At 36.7% G+C, this 25,410-nt stretch overlaps 4 protein-coding genes and 1 long non-coding RNA gene across 6 annotated transcripts; 1 reads left to right on the top strand and 4 right to left on the bottom strand.

Annotated features, from left to right (window-relative positions):
- Positions 1 to 1,077: 1,077 nt before the first annotated feature.
- On the bottom strand, positions 1,078 to 8,480 carry LOC139775653 (uncharacterized). Its single transcript, XM_071711831.1, has 11 exons — positions 8,237 to 8,480; positions 7,542 to 7,809; positions 7,110 to 7,288; positions 6,800 to 6,889; positions 6,499 to 6,574; positions 2,959 to 3,024; positions 2,591 to 2,710; positions 2,060 to 2,213; positions 1,741 to 1,891; positions 1,554 to 1,648; positions 1,078 to 1,316 (listed from the first exon to the last, which is right to left on the bottom strand). Exons 2-10 carry the CDS (start codon positions 7,799 to 7,801, stop codon positions 1,584 to 1,586), a joined length of 1,161 nt encoding a protein of 386 aa, XP_071567932.1. The 5' UTR covers positions 7,802 to 7,809; positions 8,237 to 8,480; the 3' UTR covers positions 1,078 to 1,316; positions 1,554 to 1,583.
- LOC139775654 (uncharacterized) lies at positions 4,371 to 6,492 on the bottom strand. Its single transcript, XR_011718888.1, has 2 exons — positions 5,079 to 6,492; positions 4,371 to 4,657 (listed from the first exon to the last, which is right to left on the bottom strand). It is a non-coding gene; the product is annotated as an uncharacterized lncRNA (long non-coding RNA).
- Positions 8,481 to 8,977: 497 nt separating the features above from the next.
- Positions 8,978 to 12,382, bottom strand: Rpl4 (ribosomal protein L4). The gene is made up of 8 exons (XM_071711830.1): positions 12,244 to 12,382; positions 11,375 to 11,552; positions 11,030 to 11,275; positions 10,626 to 10,750; positions 10,180 to 10,278; positions 9,745 to 10,016; positions 9,435 to 9,594; positions 8,978 to 9,229 (listed from the first exon to the last, which is right to left on the bottom strand). The coding sequence occupies exons 1-8, from the start codon at positions 12,244 to 12,246 to the stop codon at positions 9,065 to 9,067; spliced, it is 1,248 nt and encodes a 415-aa protein (XP_071567931.1). The 5' UTR covers positions 12,247 to 12,382; the 3' UTR covers positions 8,978 to 9,064.
- An 813-nt stretch (positions 12,383 to 13,195) lies between these two features.
- Positions 13,196 to 25,393, top strand: LOC139775705 (tRNA (guanine(26)-N(2))-dimethyltransferase-like). The gene is given in 4 exon segments (XM_071711943.1): positions 13,196 to 13,471; positions 20,091 to 20,783; positions 20,966 to 21,627; positions 23,558 to 25,393. Coding segments are annotated over 3 exon segments (2,937 nt in total). The 5' UTR covers positions 13,196 to 13,471; the 3' UTR covers positions 25,140 to 25,393.
- Positions 14,649 to 20,109, bottom strand: LOC139775702 (uncharacterized). 2 transcript variants are annotated; one of them, XM_071711940.1, is made up of 7 exons: positions 19,950 to 20,109; positions 19,687 to 19,860; positions 19,197 to 19,584; positions 18,645 to 18,872; positions 17,157 to 17,264; positions 16,868 to 17,005; positions 14,649 to 16,705 (listed from the first exon to the last, which is right to left on the bottom strand). In XM_071711940.1, the coding sequence occupies exons 3-7, from the start codon at positions 19,273 to 19,275 to the stop codon at positions 16,443 to 16,445; spliced, it is 816 nt and encodes a 271-aa protein (XP_071568041.1). In that variant the 5' UTR covers positions 19,276 to 19,584; positions 19,687 to 19,860; positions 19,950 to 20,109; the 3' UTR covers positions 14,649 to 16,442. The 2 variants fall into 2 exon arrangements, with proteins under 2 accessions (XP_071568041.1, XP_071568040.1); XM_071711939.1 differs by having other exon boundaries at positions 19,687 to 20,109.
- Positions 25,394 to 25,410: the final 17 nt, after the last annotated feature.

Here is a 25,410-nt window from a genome sequence, read left to right as displayed (position 1 = left end):
CGATAAAATATCAATAGAATATAACGGAGGTGATATTAATTAAAATTTCATGAACTGTAGTGAGATCAAGAATTCTTAGAATTTCAACTTTAGAGGTTCAAAAAAATGCAACAATATAAAATCTTCAAAATTATATTGCTACGTTTATAGTGAGATCTCCGTGGGGTGACGCGTGGCTCATTGGGAAAGCAGCCGATTACCCAATTAGTAGGTGGTAGGTCCCAAAGTTCGAGTCGCCGACTGTCACCCTACACATACCTTGCAAAAAAGATACACATCCTCTGAAACTTTATACTTCTTGATCCTGTAATAGGGATCTGGAAGGATAACAAGGCCTAGTGCAGAACCGGGCTGGCATTGATAACTCGACATTGGTTGGAGACTTGTGAATAAATTGAACATGAAGTGAAATGACAACTCAGTTTCATCCACATTTAAACCTATTATTATATACTAAGTCTATATATAAATTTTATTACTTTGTTTATTCAATTATTACAAAGTAAGAGTTCTCAATTGCATCCATATTATTCTAAGATAAAATTATTTTCAATTATTTCAGTATTTATTTAAAAGTACGAAAAGGAGAGAAAACTTCAAGGCTTGGAGGCAAAGAACGGATATAAGTAATCGCACAACAATGATACGATAGTAGAAATTATAATTGAAATTTACGTAAAATAACTGTTGACCAATGTATCAAATGCCTATCATAAAGATTTATTATTAAAATTATACATGTTCTTTCCGGTATCCTATTTAGTATCTGTTATGTACCTCGATGGCGACAACCCCTCCTCCCAGTAAGTTTATATCACATAATGAATATGTGGAAATTGATACCGTGTGTATAAGTATAGATTGATACCATGCGAACGAAATTTTATAGGGTTCATCAACGGCAGGGGAACTGGAATCACTAATTAGATTTGTCACAAAATTTTACATCTGGATATTGGTATTAAATAAAGCGTCTTATATAGTTAATAATAAGCATAGATCTCTTGCAGATCACGAGCATGAGCACAGATTTCTCGTAGGATTAACAAAGGAAAATTAAGGTGTTTAAGACAACAGTCAGTTGTAATTTTCCGCCTTTTATTTAAAGTCAGAGATAAAAATTTATGAGTTCACAACAATGTTGATGCTACCAACGCTTGTTGTTCACTTTTTAGTCGGCTGCTTGGCAGGAGCAGCGGTTTTCGTATCTTTGTCAGCTTTAACTTTCGGGGTCTTCGTTACGGTCCTTTTGTATTTAGCGAGTTGCTCTTTCCTTCTTGCCAAGAGCGCGACGGTTTTCGACGTCGACGATATATCTGTTTGGCAATTTTACCTGCATTATATGAAGTCAAAATTTCAAATACAAACTGTCAAATATATTCTAATTTATTTCATTTTTCGATTCAGAAATCTTATTATTTGAAATATTTCCATCAAGATTTTATGTACATATATATATATATATATTTTTTTTTTAAGTTAGAAGTTTTTTGCTTTAATACTGGGTAATTCCGAGAGATATAGTCCAAATTAAAAGACACAGTTGTACTTACGCCTCATTTCTCTGGAAGAAGAATATCTTTCTAGCGCTGGCTCTTCTGCGCAGTCAGGATGGCAGGACGTTTCAGAACTGCGACGTTGGGGTACCCTGTAAAATTTCGTTTGCATCAATCTGGTATCAATCTATACTTATACACACAGTATTAATTTCCACATATTCATTATGTGATATAAACTTACTGGGAGGAAGTCGTCGCCGTGGAGGCACATCCATCGGAACCAGCGCAGGGAATCGTCCCGGGAAGACGGGACGAAACACGGGTTGTATTCTGGGTATATCCATTGGTCTGAACGGTCTGAACGGTCCGGGCATCAGTATTCCGGGCAAATACTGAAATAAACATCGGTTTATCGAAATGGTACTTAAATATTTGATAAATTGTTCTATATTATTTCAGACAAGTCTCCAACCTTACTTTTGCATTCTTTTTATTTCGAACGATTCGAACAAGTGTTAAATCAGTTTTCTTTTTTGAATATCAAAGTTAACTGCACTTACAATGGGTTGGTAGGGTTGGTAGGGTTGGTAGGGTTGGTAGAAGTTATCAGAGAGAGAATAGTCAGGATAACTTCTTTTAGATGAAAATTTATATTTGTCATTGTCTACCCTCCTTTTCTTAGCTCGTTCACTAATTGGTGAATGACTTCTACTCCTGAAATGCATGAAAAGTTCTTTTATATTCCCGATATACAATAAAAATCTTATTTACTACATTGAAATTATAACTTCGTTATAACACACAGGGAAATTTGCATCTCAGAACACTAACGAGGAAAATTAATAATAAAAGTATCTTTCTTAATTCAATTTTTTTTAATCACGATCTTTTAAATCAATTTCAATATGTGACTAAAATAATATACCCACAGGTCCATGAACTTGCATAACTTTAAACATTATAGAATATATGCTTATTGATTGGAACTTCTTTCCGAGTTTTATTCTTTTTGCTTTTATTTATTTTACTTCTTTTTTTCATATATTTTTTTTATTTCCTAATTATTTAATAATTGGATTTTATTTTTGTACCTATAACGATTCCTACTGAGAGGTGCACTGCGACTCCCGGAACGTGATGTACGTCTATCTCTTCTTTCGCTTCTACTTCTATCTTTCTCTTTGCTGTCCCTTATTGAGCTAAATCGCATACTGGAATTATAATAAAAATCTCTAATTGCACATATTATATATATTTTTTACATAAAATAAAAAACTTATTGCAACTGCTAAGATTCTTAGAATTTTTCATTTGTGATAGATTTTCTCCAGTGTTTTAAAAAAGAGAAATTAAAGAAAAAATAAAATTTTCATATATTTATTGTAAAAATTTAGAATTATCGCTTATTAGATGGCAATTTGTTGAGCCTTTATTTATTAATGGATGAATTAAGACTAACCTGTCGCGCCTATACCTATCATAATTATCTATTCGGTCATCTCGACGTATAGTTTTCTTGTCCGAGCTAAAATAGTTATGTTAATGTGTTATTATCATATATAGTAAATTAATATTACTGCAATGTTTAAATATTTAATGAAATACTTATCGAATCACAAATAATTTAACCAAATTTATGATATGTACATTTATAATTAAAAATAAGAAATTGTAGAAAATTATTAACAAATTTATACTAAATATTTTTTCATTATTCAGTACAATATACGATCTCAAAAATAAAATTTTTTTAAATGTAAAACTATATCAAAATAAAACAAAGGAAGACATTTCTGTTTATGTAAAAAGAGTTATATTATTACATAATGTATATAACTAATATATTATAATATATATTAGTTATAATTAATTCAAACAACTTTATATCCATAATATATCCATAATATATCGGATATCCATACATCCATGAATTAATAAAAATAGATAAAAGAGTGATTAATTTATAATAAATTAATTGCACAATTCATATAAAATATCCAAAAATTAAATCTTAAAATATAAAATCATAAAGTTTCCAGAAACTAACAATAGACAGATTCAAATTCAATAATAAAATAAAAGAATTTTTGTTTCAAAAAAGACTTACAAGTAGTTGAAACTTTATATCCATAACAGTGTATATAGTTATATATATATATATATATATAACTATAAAAACATCTGTTTTTCAGTTATAAATAAAAAGGATTTTATATTTTTACATGATTTACATGAAAAAAAGTGTATTCAAATATACTGTTTTTTTTTAATGTTGTAGCATAATGTCGCTAGTTTAATACTAAAATGCTACACAATGTACATTAATAATAATATATAAATCTCGAAGGATGTATATTTAATATTAGACTTTCGAAAACTGACTAACTTTTAGTGCTAAAATGATTAAAATATCACCCTTTAAAAGACAAGACCGAAATTTTGATTATTTCCTAATGTCACTTGTATAAAGTATACTTTTCACCTATATTATTTTAGGTAAAGGTACCAATACCAGGACACTTAAGCGTAGGAAATGTACCAATACCTGGATACGTACCTGTGTCTGGATACCTTTAAAAAAATATAAATTTATGGAAATAAACGTTTGGATATTATAACTGAAGTTTCAAACTACAAGAAAAAATATTTTATCTTTGATTTTAATTCGCGTTATACTTATAAATAATAAAGATGTCCGGATATAGGTACATGTCCGGGTATTGGTACCTTTATCTACTTATTAATCAAATTCAGGTTTACCTGATATCCATGTATCTTCTCCTTCTTCTCTTTTTTCTTCTTCTTCTACTTCATTCTCTATCTATAATAATGATATATAAAAAAATATTCCCTTACCTGATATGCAAAATTTACCTTGCCTTTCTGCTAGTTTTTCACCAAATGTCTGCTATCTTGCCAATCATGAACATCCCACTGTAAATTTTATAATAAAAGAAATTTCAATAAAAATTTATACTGTTATGAAAAAAATGTTTTGTGTCTATATTAATCTATTCACAAAAGATGTTTTTTTTTATAAAATGTCTTTTAAATTTTTTGAAATTGTAATTATGACTATAATATTGTAATTATGATATATAGTTACCATTTGTTTATATGCAGAAACAGAAATTATATAATCCCTTAAATCTGTTAAACTTATAAAAACGCAATACTCAATATAGTTTGTAAATACAATATTCAAAACAATTAAGAGATTTTTGTAAAAAATTCTATAAATAGATTTAGATAACATTATGTTAAAAATAATAATATTGTATTCACAAAGAAAATTTACTTATAGAAAATAAATATTATACACCAAGAAAAATATTTAAAATTTAAAATATCTAGTAGAGCATATATATATATAGATATACACACATTTAAAAAAATAATTTTTTAACTCTATTTTGAATAGTGTATTTAAATTAAAATTTAAATAATATTTAAAATAAAGGTTGCAAAGAATTTAAACAGCCGAATAGCTTAAAACAATAAAGATAATATAATATTCAATGCGCAGAAAAAAGAAGATATGCAATATTTTACTTGATTAATATATTTATTTTTTCTTACCAATTTTTCATGAGTTCCATTATTCCTCGATGATTTTCAACAGTTATTAATGAGTTCTACAATCCGATAATTCTTCAAAGAATTTGATGCTACAGTCTATACCAAATTATCTATTTATTCATTCATTCATAAAAAAATTTTTTGGTATATTGAACATACTATATAAACGTTAGAGAATATAAGTAAAAATGAAACACATACGATAATGAATAAAAGAATGAATGAATAAACAAGTGAAAGAATTAAACGTATTATACCTTGGAATTAATGTCTTTTGGCACATTAACTTTTAAGCTGAAATAAAAAGTCTTTATATGAAAATCAAGTCACAGTTTCTATACAAATCTACCTCATCCCAAAGTCAGGATTTTGATTTCGAACCATTCAGCCTTTAGAATAGTCTATTAGTCTTCACAAATACTTCGTAAGAGATATTAGAAAATAGAAAATACTAAGAGTCACAAAAAAATGTTAAAAACATGTGTACGCACTCAAAATCTTGAAAGAACAAGAAAAAAGAATAAAAAGAAATGCAAATAACGAATACGTACACATGTATTATTGAAGAAGATAGATTAATGAATATTAAAATAAAATATAAAATATTTTATGACCTATTAATTTTTCAATAATTTTATATTAACATTTTTATTTGTAAATTTTTTTTCTGTTTCTAAAGGGAAATTTAATTATTTAAAACAAAATCATATAATTTTATTTTAAGAAAACGTTAATGGCAATAGTACTTTAAAAAATACTAATAAATGCTAAAAAACATAAAAGTTATGATATAAAATGGTATAAGTTAATTCCATATATCACATTTGCCTTCTAAAACAATGGATTCTTATTTGAAATATTTTCTTCAAAAATGATTATTTCTTTACATATTTTTTAGTTCCATCATTCTTTTTCTTCATCTTATTTGTATAAGATGCATGTAAGCAATACTCAATATATAGGATATTCATGTAAATTTTATAATTTTATGCATATATATGCAATATATACGCAATATTCAATATATCTATAGAAATTTATTAATTTTATGTATGTATAAGCAATACTCAATATATTCATATAAGTGTTATAATTTGTGTGTTTGTGTGTGTGTGTATGTATGTGTAAAATAAATGTAATAAATGTAATAATTATATACAGGGCCCATTTTAAACAATTATCCCCAAAAATTTTATTTTTTTCAATATTAGAAAATAGTTCAGAACCCTGTATAAGCAATATTCAATATATCCATATAAATATAATTATTGCGTATAAGCAATACTCATTGTCAGTGTATATATATATATATATATATATATATATATACATTCATATATATATTACACTGATAAATTTAATAATTTTGTATGTGTATGTATAAGCAATACTCAATATATTTTTATATTTCAACACATACCAATAGTGCTGAGCTGTATCATCATCAGGTCTTCTGCTAATGTGAACGTTCTTCATAAATGTTGACAATTGCTTCTCTAAAACCCAAACATATTTTTCTAACATTTTCTCAGTTGTTGCATTTTATTATAATCCAGATATATGATTTTATTTCATTCTACAGATATAAAAAATGGCAAATAATTGATTTAAAGAATATATGTATGCACGAGTGTAAAATCATTAGTAACACTATAATTACTAAATAATTAATGCATTGAATAAATTATTTAATTTATTTATAAAAATAAGTATATAAATACCAAATTGCTCATTTTGTGAGACTGTGATTGTTCGTATCTCTTCAGTTTCTTTTACTTCACTTTTTTGAAATATTGGACATGCACCTTCATCTATAATTGACCATTTTTCCCGATTAGTTTTTGGTACAGATTATATATATTACACAAGTCTTCATTACGATGAAATTGTAATTCTTCATTACGTTGAAATTGCAACTCTTCATTATGTTGAAAATATTAAATTTAATTATATTATATAATATAGTATCATAAACGGTTCCTCTAAACATTAAACAGTTATAAGTATCGCAAAGCTGATGTAATACTTTACTTTGTCTTCGAGGAACAATTATATCATCTGGATTTATAATGTCCTGTTCAATCTTGTCTGACGTACTCTGATTCTTTGTTGGAAGATGTTCTGTGTAAATACGTATCTTGGTTAGTTGCAGTTCTTTCTGATCAATGGTTATACCTTCTGGACCGTTGCCTATTACTGATGTTCTTCGTCTAACAATAAGACAATTTAAAATACAGTGTATCAATTTTAAAACATTCTTTTCTAATAAAAAAAAATCAACAATAAGTTTAAGAAAAGCGTCAAGTTTATATCAGTTATATTTATATTGCTATATTTTATATTATGCTCTCCCAATACTATTCATATTTATAAAATACGAATTTGCCACTTTTTTGCCAAACGCATGACATGTTTAATTATCAACATTTAATTTGAAATTCGAAATTTCTATATATTATGTACTCTTTAGAAGTAGACTGCTCAGAGGAACTAATTGCTCTTCGTTGTGGACTACTGTTCTTGCTTCGCCTTTCATCTGGAGACTTTTCCTTTTTCATTGCTTCAGCTCGGTTCCTCTCGTACTCTTTCTTGTATTTTTCCTTTTTTTCTTCGTGCTCTCTGTAGAACTCTTGTTGGACACGCCACTCCTCTCTTATCTGTCTCAATCTTTCCGTCTCTTCCTTAGTCAATGATTGCCGTCGCCACTTTGTGCGAGAGCTCATTGTTATCGCTGTAAACAACAATATCATATAGAAATACAGTTTTGTAAAGAAATAAATAGAATCGATTAATGATCCTGTTTCTTTGCTCGCAACGTTAGATGTATCTTTCTTTTTAACGATTCATTAAATAATATATCTTTTGCATGAATTCTTCTCGTTGTCCTACACAAAAGTTAAATAAAACAAAACTGAAAGCACACGTTTATGAAATATTTTATGGCAAAGTTTCATTTCATATTTTATGATTTTGTCGGAACAAAAAAAAATATGAAGTACCTCGTGACGTAAGCACTTTTTGGTCAACACGCAGAATGCTGACTCAAGAATGCATAACCTGGAAGCGGACGTGGAATTTATGTGTGCACATGATTTTTTTTTCTAAGAAATTTTGGCTATATACCTTTAAAAATAATTGTTTTATACTGATAATCTTACCTAGTGCGTAGAGAGCTGAATGATTTCGCGCGATTACAAAGGGACGCTTCCTCAATGCAACGCCACGCTTCGAAATTTCGAGCACAGCTAACAAAAGAGCAAACGGAAATGCCTGAACGGTGGATGAAATTGAAGATCGGAGGAGTGCATAAAAGATGCATCCGGTGCCACGTGACTCGAATTCGCCGCGCCCGACTCCGCCGCCCTTTGCGCCCTGCTTCGTTGCTTGGAGAAGGGCGCGAAATTTGACCCACCAAACTCAATTAATAACTTAAAGGTTTTTATTTTAAAAAATCCCCGTAAAAAAATCCACAAGCGTTACTGCACTTTTTTGTTATATGTACTCCTATCTACTTGCCAAGAGATACTTTTCAAATTCTGATTAACTATAAATTCCTTGGTAATAATGATAATTACACGCTATATAAACTATAAACCTTGATCAATAAAAAACTTATATACGGAAGCACATATCAAAGTAGTAGTTATCGAGAACTAAGGTAACAAAGATTCGGCCTCGGTGAAACGCATATTCCCTCGCCTTCGCCAACCTTCGGTTGGCAGCAGTCGGGAGTAAAAAGTCAAAGTATCATTTGTCACAAAATTTTACATTTGGATATTGGTATTAAATAAAGCGTCTTATATTGTTGATAATAAGCATAGATCTCTTGCAGATCACGAGCATGAGCACCGATTTCTCGTAGGATTAACAAAGGAAAATTAAGGTGTTTAAGACAACAGTCAGTTGTAATTTTCCGCCTTTTATTTAAAGCCAGAGATAAAAATTTATGAGTTTACAACAATGTTGATGTTACTAACGCTTGTTGTTCACTTTTTAGTCGGCTGCTTGGCAGGGGCAGCGGTTTTCGTATCTTTGTCAGCTTTAACTTTCGGGGTCTTCGTTACGGTCTTTTTGTATTTAGCCAGTTGCTCTTTCCTTCTTGCCAAGAGCGCGACAGTCTTCGACGTCGACGATCTCTTTGGCAATTTTACCTGCAATATACAAAGTCAAAATTTCAAATACAAACTGTCAAATATATTCTAATTTATTTCATTTTTCGATTCAGAAATCTTATTATTTGAAATATTTCCATCAAGATTTTGTGTACATATATATCTGTAAAAGTTAGAAGTTTTTTGCTTTAATACTGGGTAATTCCGAGATAAAGAACAAATTAAAAGACACAGTTGTACTTACGCCTCGTTTCTCTGCAAGAAGAATATCTTTCTCGCGCTGGCTCTTCTGCGCAGTCAGGATGGCAGCGCGTTTCAGAACTGCGGCGTAAGGATTGAGACGTAGCATAGCCCGCGTGTTAGCCAATGGGTTCAGTTTCTTCACCCGACGCACCACCTTCTTTCTGTAATTGTATAGAATAAAATGTATCAATCACATTATCGTGAATTATGAGATAGAACAGATCCAATGTAGCGTTCCAGTTATCAGATTAAAATAAAATATCTACGAATTGAATTATCGGGACACGTATAAGTTTTACGCTTATAATTACCTAGGAGCTCTTAAGACTTTGCGGATCTCTTCAGACTTGAGAAGTCTCGACAGATCCGTATTGGCCATTTTGGGGAATGGCAAGTTATAGCCTTTTTTGAGCTGTGACTCTTTACGCCAGGTTCCGTAAAGAGCGTCCAATTTTTCGAACGCGGACTTGGTCCAGATTACAAAGCGTCCGACGTGGCCACCAGGTGCCAATTTCAACAGATTCATTTTGTTGATGTTCATCAGAGAGACACCAGGGATATTGCGAAATGCCTTACGGATGCCCTAGGAATCATACATAGCGTGATTTACATAACAATCTTTTATAATCCCCACTCTGACGATTAAAAATTCATGTATAAATGTAAAATTTATTTTAATTCGCATACAACTCATGTGTTTATAGATTGAAATAAAGACAATATACTTAAAAAAAAAACCTGCTTACCTGATCTTGGCCATATACAATCAAGGGTCCACGTCGCTGGATGCGTCGACGATTACGCATTTTTCCTTTACCGGCACGAAAACGTTGGGATTTGTACACCTAATAAATGAAACATAATTTAAAATAATTTGATTCAAAATTTAACAAAAATAACTTATAATTTAAATCAGGAGCACTTGCGTGGACTTTATTAACAGCCTCTTATATAAAAAATCGGAATTCTAATAAAATATAAAGAAAACTGTTTGATGATTCATACCCTTTGCTAGTGAGCGTAAATCAACTAGTAAAGAACGCCTGAATACCATATTTCTCTAGCACCCATTAGGAGCATCCGAGCTAAACTTTGTTTTAGCAAAGATGCGGACATTCATTGGTGCACACGGGCGTGACATACGGCAACATAGAGAGAAAGATTCTTAAGACTAAAATGTAAAAATTAAAACCTTCTGGATGTCATTCCAAGCCTTGATGCGTCTCAAAAAAATGACAGCCTGCCTAGTTTTAATGTACTCCTGAATTTTGTCGGAAACGACCAACGGAAATTCTGGGACCTCCTGGATCATGTGTCCTGTGTACAAACACGAAAACATACATGTTTGATAAACTGTCCATTTTACTCATTTCACTCATACCTAAATTACTTTTAAAATAAATATATCAAAATTATTATGAAATTAATCAGTGGTAAACACATACAATTACATAATTATATTTTTCTACAATTCTTTCAAATTATTAAAAAAAAATGCAATTATAAAAACTAAATGTTCCAACGAAAAAAAAAACAAAAAAAATTATTGAATGTTCTTTTAATAAAAAATGTTATTTACGCAAAAGACAAACGTACCTTTAGACTGCACGAGTGCGGGGACACCGGAGGCAGCGATGGCAGAAACGAGAGCGTAACGTTTCTGATTGACATTGACGTGATGATGCCAACGACGCCAGGGCTTGGTAGGCGCAAACATGCGCCCGCCTCGGCACATGTTACCGAAGGCACCCTGACCAGAACGGTGAGTACCACCGCCACGTACACGAGGGATACGGGCCACAGCGCGTCCGGTACCCCATGATTCCGCAGAGGTTTGATGACCTATGAGAAACAGAAACGTTCATTAAATTCACATGTGCTCATTCATTATTTATTACCATCGATGCCGGTACAATCAATAAAACAAAGATCAGTACTTACCAGCCTCTTTAGAAACGCAGTACGGCTGTCTGCTGTTTGTAGAAATTAGCTGGTGAACAACGTTCACGATATCGGGACGAATCGGTGCCTTGAAGACAGACGGCAAGGAAATCACGTCGTTCGACGGCTCATTCTTGTCGGTGTAAACCGTGATAAGCGGTCGTGCTGTTGATAACGACTAGAAAAAGAATATAAATTGTAACAATGCAGGTGAATGTATCAATAAAGTTTATATGAATAGTGGATTGTACATTTCTTGTCGCCTAACAATTAGAGATTATCTATAGTTAAACATCTTTGAAATAGATCCTCAGAAATTCAGATTGTATCAGTCTTTGTATTCTACGTGGCGCTTGCCACAGAGACGAATGCGACCAATCGACATAAATTAGGAAGGCAAAAATCGTTTTTTGTTCGTGACATCGGAATTCTTCCCCGCCGAAATTCGCGCTCGCTGGTAGTGGACGCGACTTTTGTCAGGTCGTTGTTCGACGATCCGCGGATACCGCGTGTTCGGTGCTCCACACAATCCATACACGCGACATTCGTCGCAATGGCGGACCGGACATGTCGCCGACACGTGCACACGCTGCCGAGGAGCGTAGGCACGTGCTCGCGAGCTCCGCGCGGATTCCCGGGTCCTCGCGGTACCGCGGACAATTTTCCGCGGTCGTTATTGGGAAACAGCGCGTCGGGATGTACCGTCCGAACACGTTCGCGAGGACATCACAGATGGTACGCCGGGAATGGTGGTTGGGAACGACGGTCGGGGACGGTCGGGAACGGGCGCGGACGGGCGCGATCGCGCGAAATCGACGAGGAGGGAAAGCCGCGACGTGCGCTCGCACGCGGGTGATCGAGTTCCTTACCATCTCGCGTCCTTCCTATTATTTTTCACGCATGAGACGAAACCTAACCAGACCGCGTTCGCACGACTTGTCTGGTCACGGGTAGAAAGGATCGGATAGAGCGGAAGCTGGCACGACGTGGTGTGAGACGGGGCGTAAATGGCGCAATGCGGATGCGCGTCGGTCCGCCAATCGGTAACCGATTCCGAGAAGAAATATGGCCGCTTAAGGTCTATCCGGACAAACTTGCATAGGTGCATAACCATATGCATAAAGAAACGGATTGGTCTATTTTCTTATGCACATGCATATGGACCAATCAATTCTCTTATGCTTATGTTTATGCGCTATGCAAGTTTGTCTGGATTGACCTTTAAGGCTATAATACACAAAATGCATAGCGTAGCATAAGCATAGCACAAGACCGCTGGACCAATGAGCATCCAGCATAATGTCGCCATATTAATTTACGTAAGATGCTCATTGGTCCAACGGTCTTATGCTATGCTTATGCGACGTTATGCATTTTGTGTGTGACGGCCTTTAAAGTCGACTTGAAGTCGGCGAATGTCTCAAAAACCGCCGATTAAAAATCGACTTTCCGTCTTGACAGGAAGTCGACTTCCCGCCAACTTTTAACGTCGATAAAATAAACCGCCGCGTACGTCTGGAGGTCGGTATCTTGAAACGAGGTGAAAATTACAAAAGTGAACAGATTTTACTAGATTTTGATAAATAAAATCGTAGATACGCTAATGAATTTTCTCACTTTTGTAATTTTTACCTCATTATTTCAAGATACACAATCGACCGCTCAGTGGAAACTCAGCCATTTACTCAATTCTTTGCAACTGTTGTAAAATTCGTGAATTTGATTGGGGGTATACTCTCAGCTCCAACAAAAATTAAAAACATGCACCAATCAGATTCCTAAATGCACTGAGTGTGCATTTGTGTATTTGCCATCGCGATGATAGCGCTGCCGCGGCGAATTTCTCGTTTAACCTCGCGGGCTCGATCCGTTTGAGTCGGTCATCTTCGCAAGTATCCGTCGATGACCGTACGTCGCCGAGCCGCCGAGGCCTCCGGAAAGTTTACCCGCGTACCGTACCGGTTACGCAGCTCGCGCGTGTAATAACGGAAATCACCCGCGTCGTCCTGCCAGCGTGTTTCCTGCGACTTGTGCTCTAGGGCTGAGTAGGGCATCGACTTGCGGAGGTAGCACCACCGTTCCGTGAAATCGATCGAGGTACGTACGCGCCCACGATGTGGTTAACGTCTCGCTGAAAAAAAAAAAAAAAAATACGCCTCGCCGTTGCATCAATACGACCGATCTCGCTGGCGTCGAAATCTTACTCTTTTTCTTTTTTTTTTGTTCCCGGCGATTTAATCGTCTCTTCTACGGGGTTCGCGAGCTTGGCGGGTAATTAAACAGGGAGAGGAGGGGGAGGGGAATACGCGGTTTTCGCTCGCGATAACGTTATTTACGACTGTGTAGTCTGTGTACTACGTTTGGACATCGATATGATAAGTAGAGGCTGTTGAGAGCACTTTTGCTGTCTGCACTTTCTGCACTCGACGTGGAAGAGGTAGCTCGGGATAGAGAAGGAGAGAAGAGAGGGAGATTCTGAGAAAGTGCAGAAGATGCGAACGCGATAAACGTGTTCTTTGATACTCGCGTGGAGGAGTTTCTTCGTCGGGAATCTTTTCGTTGGAAAGATGATAATGAGTATCGTCTTCTCGTCGGTGAGACGAGCTATTGAGGGAGACGTTTTTTAAGGTTAGATCTGTTATAACGTTAGATCTGTCATATCGACGGAGTAAGCGCGCGGAATGTTTCGTAATAATAATTATTTGTTTGAATAAATTTATTGTAACTGCACGGATTTTTTTCCAAAAGTTTTTAACAAATTTTGAAGCTATAAACATTTTTCACTTTATCAAAATGAGATTGAAATGTAAAAGATTGACTTTGATCCTCACACAGATCTCTCTTCAAGAGATTTTTTTAAAATGAAATATTTATAATTTTACATATTTTCCATATTTATTTATACAATATGTATAATATTTGAATTACAAATATTAATATTTAAATATATTTTAAAATAAATTCATTCAACTTTTAATTCAACTCAATTCAATTTTTAATGAAGATGTAAAAATAGCTATGTAAAACATACACTTCATTAGGTTATGATAACGTAGATCGTCACACAGATCTTTTCAAGAGATTTAAAGAAATAAAATATTTTCAATTTAAATATTTTTTGTATTTATTATACAATATCTATAGTATTTGAATTACAAATTTCAATATCTATAATATTTGAATTACAAGTATTAATATTTAAATTTAAATAAATTTATTTTAACTTTTAATTCAACTTAATTCAATTTTTCATAAGGATATAAAAATAGCCATGTAAAACATACACTTTATTGGTTTTTTATATAACAAAGCTGCGATTTTTTGCAAAGTTGTACTCGAGCAGGGTGGAAAGAGTATATAAGTGCTAAAATCTTAAAAACGGTGAGGTACGAACGGTTTTTTCAACCAACGCGATTCCTCGCGGTGATTTTATTGCGGTCGATATTTTCGTTATAACAAACAACAAAGATCGCGTAAAAAAAATACGACGATCGAGAGCGCGTCGTTAGGAAAATGCGATGTCTCCCGCTGAAGCACCGAGTGCACAAAGATTTTTAATTTTTAATGGACGAAATGCAGCTCGCGGTTCTTTCATGCGGGACATGTACTGTGCACAACATTACATCGTCTAATCACTAGAACAAGTAGCAAAAGCTTCTCTTTGCTGAAAAAAAGTTTACGCTGTACATAGATTGAGGAGAGTAAAGCGTGATGTAGATTAATTTCTCGGAATATTGAAATCGTACAGATAAAATATATAAAGTAACAATTGTACGATTCTCCAGAGAGACATTTAACGGCTGCATCGTTTTTTTCTGAGAGAAATTAATACGTCACACTTTACGCGCCTCGTTCCTGTATACCACTAACATTTTTATTTTATGCAATTATAAACGTGCTTATTGTTCTAATCGTAAGGCGTTCGGATTACATTATAGGCAACTATATATCAGAAAATTGTTATGCAAACAACTTGTTTTCGTTGTATAAAAAAAGAGTTGATTGCGCAAAATGGCAATCAGAAATTAGTGTTGAATGCAGATGCTGTATGAAAAAAAAGAGCGAAAATAATTATGATAAAAATATTACTAAAAGTAAAATTTTTAAAAGTCTGAAAGAAGGTGTACAAATTGATGAGCGAATACTTTATATGAGCATAGCAATATTTATATGAATATATTGATAAAAACCGTACGGACGATTTTTAAAAACTATCTAATTCTAGTCTACAGCGGTCGTGGTGATATTATCTGCCATATTGCTTTGTAACATATTTGAGACTAATTCCTGAGTCGTTTACTGTGCATTGGCGAGAATATCAGCCGAGAGAATCAGTGAGAACGTTACATTTCGTCTTTTTTTTATCATGGGTATATATTATAATAGGTTTATTCGTTTCATATCTCTTATTTTCTTAGCGAACTCGTTTAGTAAATTGCGGTAAATAAATGAAATGTTAAATTACAGAAGAATATCAATTAGCAAATTGGCATCCAGTGATTCTACGAAGCGTCGATCGATCAATTGTACGCTCTAATCAAATCTTTTTGCCTTCTTGATGAACTCACGTTCCTTCGGTTGGAACAATGAATATTGATGCGAACGAGATAAATTATACGAAATAGGCACCTGGCGATGGTCGCCTTCGAGGTGGTCATTTCTGGACTCAACTTTCTCAAGAGTATCATCTACAGCCGCTCCAATTTGCGATCCTTTTCGAGGTTTCGGAAGCTTTCAATTCCTAGGCACGAAGAATATCCTAAATCTCGGATATTCATACTCTTGGAATCTAGCAAGTTCTCAGCAGGAGATAAACACTCGAGATTTATTAAGTTGGTGCAAACAGTTTGTCGTATTTGCTAAGTGAAGTTAAAGACGAAATCACACCGTTTTTTAAGAAACGTCTGAAAATATGTCTCGTAGAGGATTAAAGCCCGACTTGATCGTGGAACAAATCTATTGCGCCAACTTGATACATCCATCAAAAGATTGTTACCCGAAAGGAACGCGGAGCATCGAAATGTCGTGACTCTCAGAAACGACCTTAGACCTCGAAGGCTTCCCACTGCTACGCTATCATGGCAGCGATCGGGCTGAAGCGCATGATTTTACTGAGGAGGATCCAGGCTACCGACGCGAGGGCACAGAGGGTGACTCCACCCCATCCCAGGTCCATGCTCCACGCGGTGGTGACTCGCCTGGCCTTGAGGATGCTGCGAAGAACGGGCATGCCGATCACGCCGTCCTCAGGCCCGTCCGTTATGGGTTTGGTCCCGCGGTCCTGGGCCCTCTTGAAGTGGATGATCGTGAGCGTGAACAGCGCGAATGTTGCTGGAATGAGAGACCACAGCGATTCCTAGCTTATTCGTTGCTTAACACTTCGGTAGCTATGTCATATGTACATGACAGATTCATTTCTTTCTTCCGTCTTAGCAACATCGTACTTGAAATCTCGGTAGATCGCTAGTTTATATGATTAGTAGATAATTTTACCTGCAAGGAGGTACATCACTCCTGTCACGAGGACGGCCGATATCTGATGCCTGCACAGTCCGAAAAATCCTATAAGTGCAGCGCATCCTAAAATGATCAGGCACACCAGGGAGCACGAGATGCTTAGATTTTGCATTCCTGAAACAGAATATTGGAATGATTAACCAAACGAGATTCTTGATGCATATAATTCGTAGGAAATCTAATGATTTATTTCATTGAAGATTAAAACAATTCGTTGTAGGATAAATTCAATGTTGAACTTAAATGTTGTTTACTATTTACTTACGATTTTGCCAAACTCCGCGCGTTTCCTCGTGCACTTCACTCGGTGTCAAGTGATTGGCGCATCTCTTTTGCGGGAAACCCACCTGACTTAACAGCTGTAACTCTTCCTCTAAAAGAACACGATTTGTCGATTTAATCTTTGCTTCTTGCCGTCCAAATAGATAAAATTATATTTAAAAACTAGTTATTTTCAAAATGATCCAGAATCATCGCAGGGAAGCAATCCTTCTTTAATTTATATGCCACTAAGACGTCCTTCGATTTGATAGATTTGTAGGAAACTTTAACACCTTGGTCGTGATATAAATGTCACGCGCGAAGGTAGTGCAGGCAGTGCTAGGCACTGCTTAGCGTGTTCAGACCCTATGAACGTAATTCCGGCAAAAATAACTAAGTGAGACAATTACGACCCCGAATTCTTCAAGTACTCTTCAAGGTTGCACCCGTTCGATTAAACGAAAAGGTATATATCGAGCACATCGTTACATCAGTCTGCATAAATACTTAACGTTTCATTAGACACTTGGGATAGGCACTTTCCATATTAATCGTGTCTTTAAATATTGAGCACACATTTTCCAGTTCTACTATATTTTTCTTACAGATCTTTTGAAGTCAGTTTTAATTACATAGAACTTCGAGGAATCGTTACGTTTTAAATTAAAGAATAATATTTAAAGAAAAATTTAGTAATATCTTTAAAAAAATTGACGATGTTTTTCGTGGAAAATTTAATAATAAAAAAAACCTTTCAAAAAATTGACGGTGTTTTTCGTGAAAATGCATTATTAATAAGTATCTTACGCTGGAATTAAAACAGATATTACCTCGTCTATATCGCACGTACACGTGACTATATTTAGATGCCACCTTGACTCTGGCCGGAGATATCGAACCGCCGAATTGCACGATTTAAGTACAAGAGTATCTATACGATTGCGTGACCGTGATCCCTGCTTTTTCCGTGGATTTGAGCAACACCATCCTATTAGACCCAAACCTCATTCGCATGCCGATTCATAAGACCGATAATGTTTCTATTGGCACGAGCGAGGAAATACGAAACGTTGATTGTGTATCCATATCTTAATAAGATCTGGATATTAGGCAGAACGGCATGATTTAATGTTGCATACATCCACGAACGACTACGAATACTTTTTATCTACTTATCTTTTCGGTTTGCTTTTTTTCTTATCAATAATCTACTCTTATTATCATCGATTTCTGTGACAATAGTTTTCGAAGATAATTACAAGTAATTACAAGTAATTATCGCGGTTTGAAATCGGCAAAACTGAAAATACCCATAATGATAATTTGTACGTTGGAATAAGCCATGGAATAAGCTAAAAACATCGGGATATTCTGCGTTCACAATCGCGGATAATGTATTTAATGTATTTAAATCCTGAGGCGTTTATAACAACAGATATATGTGCAGTCTTAGGTTTAAGTTTAACGTTATAAAAACTACGATCTCTTATACCTGACAATGAAACACACATAATCCAAATCCCGCCGTGCGTGGGAACTAGGAAGGACGAACTTTTGGCGACACGATGCTTATTTCGGTGATTAATGGAAGACTCGAGCCTTGCCACCTGACCGTTCAAGTACCACGTGAGGTTGACGTTCGCGCGGGTCAGATCTTCTTTGTCCCAGCTGATCTCTTCCCAGTGATCCGACATTATCGCGCTACATAAGAGCCCCGTGGCTGAGAAAAGAGGAAGACAAGTTATTGAGACGGTTATTGTGACGGTGCTCGTGTTCCTATCAAGTCCCGGTTCACAATAAAGTTTTCTCTTTGAAAAGAAGGAGGCGGGAAAATTGGAAAATTTCTTCGGAACAATAATCGAAGTCAATTTAGAACTGTGCAATTTTTGTTTTCAACTTTCCAATGAGACATATCTTCCGTATCAACTTCTTGAAAATGTACTTTGATAGAGAAACCACATTGATTTTTATCTTTATACTTTTCACGGTTTGAGACGGAGACGTCAGTCTGTCTTCCGGGAGAACGCGGCACCGGTCTCTTTACCTGCGACGGTCAGCACGAGGGTGACGAAGAGGAAGACGAGGCGCGAAGCGGGGCCCCGGGGCACGCGGGACGACTCCATCTGCTCTCGGACGGCGGCGCCCAGGGCGACGCCTCCAACGCGACGCTCGCGTCCCCCGACTAGTTACTGGCCGACAACCACCCTTAGAACTTGCTCTTTCTCGCCTTCTCTCCCCGGCATCCTCGCGATGCGGACGCCCTCCACCCTTCCACGTCGAAGCGCCACGACGAATCGACCCACGCGGACAGCCACCCGGTCTCACTCCTTCCCCACTCGCGGATGCTGCGGATGTCCACCTCATCACCCACGCATCCCTTCTACGTTGTTCTACCGAAACGATTGAGTTGTACGATCAAAGCTCGCGTCGCGCTAAACGTTGTAGATTGAGATTTCTTTATAAGTCATCAAAGATCAAAGACTGTTTGACAATAATTAGATTCTTGGGTAAAATTAATTTTAATTTTAACTCACCACAATTAACGTTATTTCTTCCGAAATAAGATCCTTGTTTGCATCTATATACACTCTCTTTGCCAATACTTAATATATCTGGTCCAAAAATATATAGTCCGATGTAAGCCTAATGCTGCACGTATGCATCTATCGGTCCCTTGAAGCCGACGTTATTTCAGGAAGTACGGAAACCTATTAAATTCAGTTCTTTTCTCGTAACGTTGGAAAGATGATACAGAAGAGATGTGACATAGTACAAATTTTCTGTTTATTTATATTACCTGTTCCAAGTAATCCTTTATCGTCGCTAATTGATGTTACCTTTCGATGTACCCTGCGTACGTTGACATTTCTCGCTCGTCATTTCTAAAATATATATGCAACATATACTACATGAAAATTTTCCCGTCTTTGTTCCTTAGATGGCCGATGTATCGGAGGAAGTGCCGATCAAGGATGCCGCGACGGCAATCTCTCAGGGCAAACGTCACCTTCTGGTGCGCGATTACCACCTCGCAGTAGCAGTCCTAGCTCGTGCCTGCGAACTTCTCGCTCAGGAGCATGGAGAGACCGGCGACGAGATGGGCGAGCTCTACCTGCTTTATGGACGAGCACTTCTAGGTCTGGCACGCGAGGAGGCGGGGGTGTTGGGAGGTGGTGTGCCCGGATCCGAGGAAGTCAGCCAGGATGAGCAAGGTGAAGAAGAGGAGGAGGAAGAAAACGACGAGGGGACCACAACGGAAGGCAATCATACCACGGAAAGCCCTTGCACATCGAACGGCAAAGAGGATGATAAGCAAGATATAACGGAGAAGGAAACGGAAAAAGAAACGGAGAAGAAAACGGAGAAAGCGGGAGAAGATTCAAAGAATCTGAAGGACACAAAGGCTGAAAAAGATGAAAAGACAGAAGAGTCCGATAAAACGGCCGACAGCAAGGTCGAAGAAAAGAGCAAGCCGAGGGAAGAGATTCCTGGCTGTAGTCGAGATCTTGATCTGCACAATGGCGAAGCTTCTGGTAGCGGCATGAACAGAAAAGATGAAGACAAGGATGGAGAAGCAGATGAAGAGGACGTTGAGAAGGAAAATGATGAGGACGAAATCAACAATCTACAGGTGATTTACTTCGGCTAATTATAATGTTAGGAAATCTCATCCAGTTAAGTTATATCGAATTGTACCTTTGCTTATTGTCGAATTGATTTATCCAATTTCAAATGCAAATGTGATTCATTGATAACTGTACTTAAGTATTGAATCAATTGTAAATGATTCCAATGTCTAATTTCCGTTTCTAGATCGCTTGGGAAGTCTTGGAATTGGCGAAACTGGTGTTGGTAAAACGCGGACCACCGGGCTGGAAGTTTTTGGCTGAGGCCTACCGCCTTCTAGGCGAGGTCGCGATGGAAGGTAGCAACTACGAAAGCGCATTGATCGACTTCAAGGCCTGTTTGAATCTACTGGAGAAGTTGACTCCGCGTGACCATCGAGCGATCGCCGAGATCCATTATCAGCTCGGATTGGCGCACGCGATGGCGAACAACTTTGACATCAGTATCGAGCAATTCAACCAGGCGTCCGCACTGCTGGAAGCAAAGATCGTGCATCTGAAGACTTTGGAGGATAATCCACCTCAATCCGATGATCCCTTCTACACCGTCGAAGGGGAGATCAAGGAATTGCAGGAACTTCTTCCAGAGATTCAGGAAAAAATCGCGGACATCAAGGATCTGAAGAAAGAAGCTAATGTGCTCAAAGAGATTAAGGAGGAGAGATTAAACGGGTGCTCTAGTGAGGGTGAAGCGAATGAGGCTTCTGGAAGTGGTAGTAGTACGTCCAAACCTGCCAGCGATATATCGCATCTGGTAAGGAAAAAGCGTAAAGCGGAGGACGAAGAGGAAACTCCTTCTCTTTGCAAGAAACCGATGCAGGAAAAGGATGTGGCGTGAGAGAAGTGCGAGTATCTGATTTTCACGATAATTAGATTAATCTGAACTCTGATGAAGCTAAGAAATGTTGATATTTTTCTCGATAATGTAGAAGAAGTATTTGCTGATGTATAAAAATTCAGTGTTTTCTACAGAAATGACAATCTGCCAGTCGGAGAATTCATTTTCAGTGTAGATCTCAATAGAAATGTCTTTAGATCGCCAGCAAAAATGATATACATTCAGAACCCGCCATCTGAAATCGCCTTACAATATCATAAACTATGCAGAACCGTTTTATAATAGCAGTTTGTCATGTATCATCAAAAATATTCGATATTTTTTTTATAATGAAAAGTATTTACTGCTGTATAAAGCAATGTGTTCCGATGAAGATCGTCGATCAATCAGTCTCAGCATTTTCAATCTAACGTCAGAATTTGTCGGAAGTTAATATCCACATTTGAAGTTTATACATACTTGAAGACTTTTTACAATATATCATAAGTTAAATGGAATCATTTTTTGACTAGAGTAACAATTTACATCAGTAATATTTAAGAGGATGAATCTAATACTAATAGACTTTGAAAGAATAAATCTAATAATTTTTTTCTTATATTAAATAGACAGCTGTCATATACATAATCTATCAAACAAGTTCTGTTGTATTGAATTCCCACAACTTGCCCAGTGTTAGAAAAGCTTTACGAGTTTTATTTGAGTAAAAGTCGATGTAATTTAAGAATATACATGTGTGTGTGTATGTGTGTATTTGATTATAATATCCTCCATGATTTTTGCGAGAGAAAGACTGTTGTTGAGAATTAAAGCGATTTTTTTTACTTTCTCTTTGGTTCTATAGAACGATAAGCCCCTAAAGGTCATTTCGATCTCTGATTTATACCCCAGCAAATACATTCGTACGTTACACGAGACGAGAAACTTTTATATTCCGTTTTATTCAATGATAATCTGTTTTGCGGTCGGTGATCGAGCCTGAGTTCTTGAGAATGATGTGTGCGTGCGAACATATATTTTTTTTTTATTTGAAGACATCAGGGAAGCTATTGTGGAACTATTCGGATAGATTTCTAATTAGGATAATTGATCTGCTCTAGATATTTGGGCAGTACTCAAAAACGATTAGGTAATCTTTCGGAAAATCGACTCTGAATGCGGTTCTGCGTCAGATTTCTTCACACAAGAGAACGTACCGCTAATCATCATCATAAACCAATTTTAAAAAGGGTCCAAACGGTAGCCCAAACAGATGGAAATTAATTATGTTTCCCCAAAACCGACATGGGCCCACAATAGATCCCAGAATAGGCTACGATGTATTTATTCTAGTTTAGCTGCATAGCGGCAGACACACACACACATTAAGTACTGTTTTGAACTGTAGATATAAGAATTCAAATAGGAGTTATAGGTGATTGTTTGTGTACGAATATCACGTAAATAAATGTTGAAGCAATGCCTTTTTTTATCCGCCCGTACCTTTCTTTCAAGTCCCATTTTCTCTCGACGCGATATACCGCGTGTAAATTTTTGATAAATGATGCCATGTGAACGTATGACCGACACGATTCTTTTATCGACGTTTGATAACGCACGTGTCTGGCTTACAGTTTCCTCTATCTGTCGAAAAAGCGTCGGCGCATATAAACCTCGTTATAATATAGGTTATCTCGTTATTGCGGAGATATATCACTTTTCATCCTATTATTATAGGTATTTGGATAATCGAAGCAAGAAAACCTGCGAATACAGGTACCGAGTACTTTCAAGTGTTGCAAGCTTTTAATATGACTGTATAAAAATAACGGTAAATTGGCTTACAATTTTATATTACAATATTTACCTATGTATTTTTTTATATACTTATAATACCTCTTAATATACATTTGTATATTTAATGTATAATATGTCCGTACATTTTAGCGTTACGTATACAAGTATGGATAACGAGCAATGCGCAAAGAAGCCAAAACTTGAAGAGGTTCCCACTGTGAGCGAGGGAAAGGCACAGATATTGGTTACGAATGAAAGAGTATTTTATAATCCAGTTCAAGAATTCAATAGGGACCTCAGCGTAGCGGTACTAGCGATATTTGCGAAGGACAGGTTCAACGAGGTGCTGCAAAAAAACAAGGAGAAAGATGCTAAAGTCGGTAAGCCACACGATGCGGAAGGCCAGAAAGGAATCACTATATTGGAAGCTCTATCCGCGACTGGTTTGCGTAGCATACGTTACGCCAAGGAGGTAGAAGGTGTCCGGCAGATCGTTGCGAATGACATTTCCGCGAAGGCGGTGGACAGCATCAAGCGGAACGTTTTACATAACGGAGTTGAGAATCTGGTGACTCCGCATCATGAGGATGCGACGTTGCTGATGTATCAACGCAGGCGAGATCGCTTCGACGCGGTCGACTTGGATCCGTACGGCTGTCCCTCGATGTATCTGGACGGCGCGGTGCAGTGCGTGTCCGACGGCGGCATACTGCTGGTTACCGCCACCGATATGGCTGTCCTGGCCGGCAACGTTCCGGAAACCTGTTACTACAAATATGGAGCGATATCCTTGAAGTCGAAATCCTGCCATGAGATAGCGTTGAGGATATTACTGCAATGCGTCGCGTCCTACGCGGGACGCTACGGACGGTACATAGTACCGTTGCTGTCTGTAAGCGTCGACTTTTATATAAGAGTATTTGTCAAGGTCTTCACGAGCCACGACAAGTGTAAAGAGAACTCGAGTAAGATAGGAATGCTCTATCAATGTAACGGATGCGAGAGCGTGAACTTTCAGCCGTTAGTGACGAGGAGGGCCGCGAAAAATTACAAATTACCGAGCGCACCCGCGACAGACCAACTGTGTAAGCAATGCCAACACCGACAGCACATGGGAGGCCCGATATGGCTGGGTCCTCTGCACGATCACGGATTCGTGTCGCGATTGTTGTGCAACCTGAACAGCATGGAGCTGGGTACGTTGAAGAGAATGGAGGGAGTTCTGACCGTGATACACGAGGAACTGGACATTCCTTTGTATTACAATCTAGATCGCTTGATGTCTATAATTAGATGTCACGTTCCGCCGATGTTGACGTTTAGATCGGCGCTGTTGAACGCGGGCTACAAGGTGTCGTACTCGCACGCGAGCAAGATATCCATCAAAACGGACGCGCCGAACGATGTTGTATGGGACATCGTGCGCGCCTGGGAGAAGGAGCATCCCGTGAAGCGGGAGAAGCTGGCTGCGGACGGTCCAGCCTCGCGGATACTTAACGCATCGTCCACGACTGACATCTCGCTCGCTATGCATCCCCTCGCCAATCCGATTTCCCGGCAGAGGCACCTGTCCCGCTTCCAACAGAATCCCACTGTAAATTGGGGACCTGGGGTCCGTTCGAGGACCAGGGTCGATCTCGAAAACACGGCGGAAGATTCGAAGAAAGTGAGAAATCAAAATAAGAATAGTAAAAAGAAATCCGCTACGGTGGAACAGCGGATAGTACAACAGGAGAGTACCCCGTGATTTGTACGCTCGATTTATTTAATACCTTGAACAGTTGTCTTGAATTGACAGATTGAAGGTAGAAAAATCACAGCGAACGGCTTTTACAGAATTATTCGTATTGACAATCGGGGGAAAAGTAATTTCTTGACAGAGATATATGCGAATCCTTGTATATTTGTACGTCACTGCATATTGTTATCTAAACTATAAGAAACTTTTGCATTGTTGCAAATAATCCGTTTTATAATAAAAATATTTTTTTTTTTTACAAATTCCGTTATTTTACTGT

This window comes from Temnothorax nylanderi, unplaced genomic scaffold (genome assembly GCF_030848795.1).
Source record: "Temnothorax nylanderi isolate EJ_2023f unplaced genomic scaffold, tnyl_v1.0 TNYL_tig0102_pilon, whole genome shotgun sequence".
Classification (NCBI taxonomy): domain Eukaryota; kingdom Metazoa; phylum Arthropoda; class Insecta; order Hymenoptera; family Formicidae; genus Temnothorax; species Temnothorax nylanderi.
The sequence above is the reverse complement of the archived record's forward strand: the minus strand, read 5'-3'. Positions and strand labels throughout refer to the sequence as shown.

Coding starts and splice junctions, on each gene's coding strand:
- LOC139775653 (XM_071711831.1), bottom strand. CDS start 7,801: ATGAGCTCTCGCACAAAGTGGCGACGGCAATCATTGACTAAGGAAGAG. Junction 6,575..6,799: donor CTCACAAAATGAGCAATTTG/GTATTTATATAC, acceptor TTTGGGTTTTAG/AGAAGCAATTGTCAACATTT. Junction 2,214..2,590: donor CTCAGTAGGAATCGTTATAG/GTACAAAAATAA, acceptor CATGCATTTCAG/GAGTAGAAGTCATTCACCAA.
- LOC139775702 (XM_071711939.1), bottom strand. CDS start 19,275: ATGGAGTCGTCCCGCGTGCCCCGGGGCCCCGCTTCGCGCCTCGTCTTC. Junction 17,265..18,644: donor TATGTGTGTTTCATTGTCAG/GTATAAGAGATC, acceptor GTGTTCTTTTAG/AGGAAGAGTTACAGCTGTTA. Junction 16,706..16,867: donor AGTGATGTACCTCCTTGCAG/GTAAAATTATCT, acceptor CTCTCATTCCAG/CAACATTCGCGCTGTTCACG.
- Rpl4 (XM_071711830.1), bottom strand. Junction 10,751..11,029: donor CGCACTCGTGCAGTCTAAAG/GTACGTTTGTCT, acceptor GTTTGTACACAG/GACACATGATCCAGGAGGTC. Junction 10,017..10,179: donor TTGTATATGGCCAAGATCAG/GTAAGCAGGTTT, acceptor TATGATTCCTAG/GGCATCCGTAAGGCATTTCG.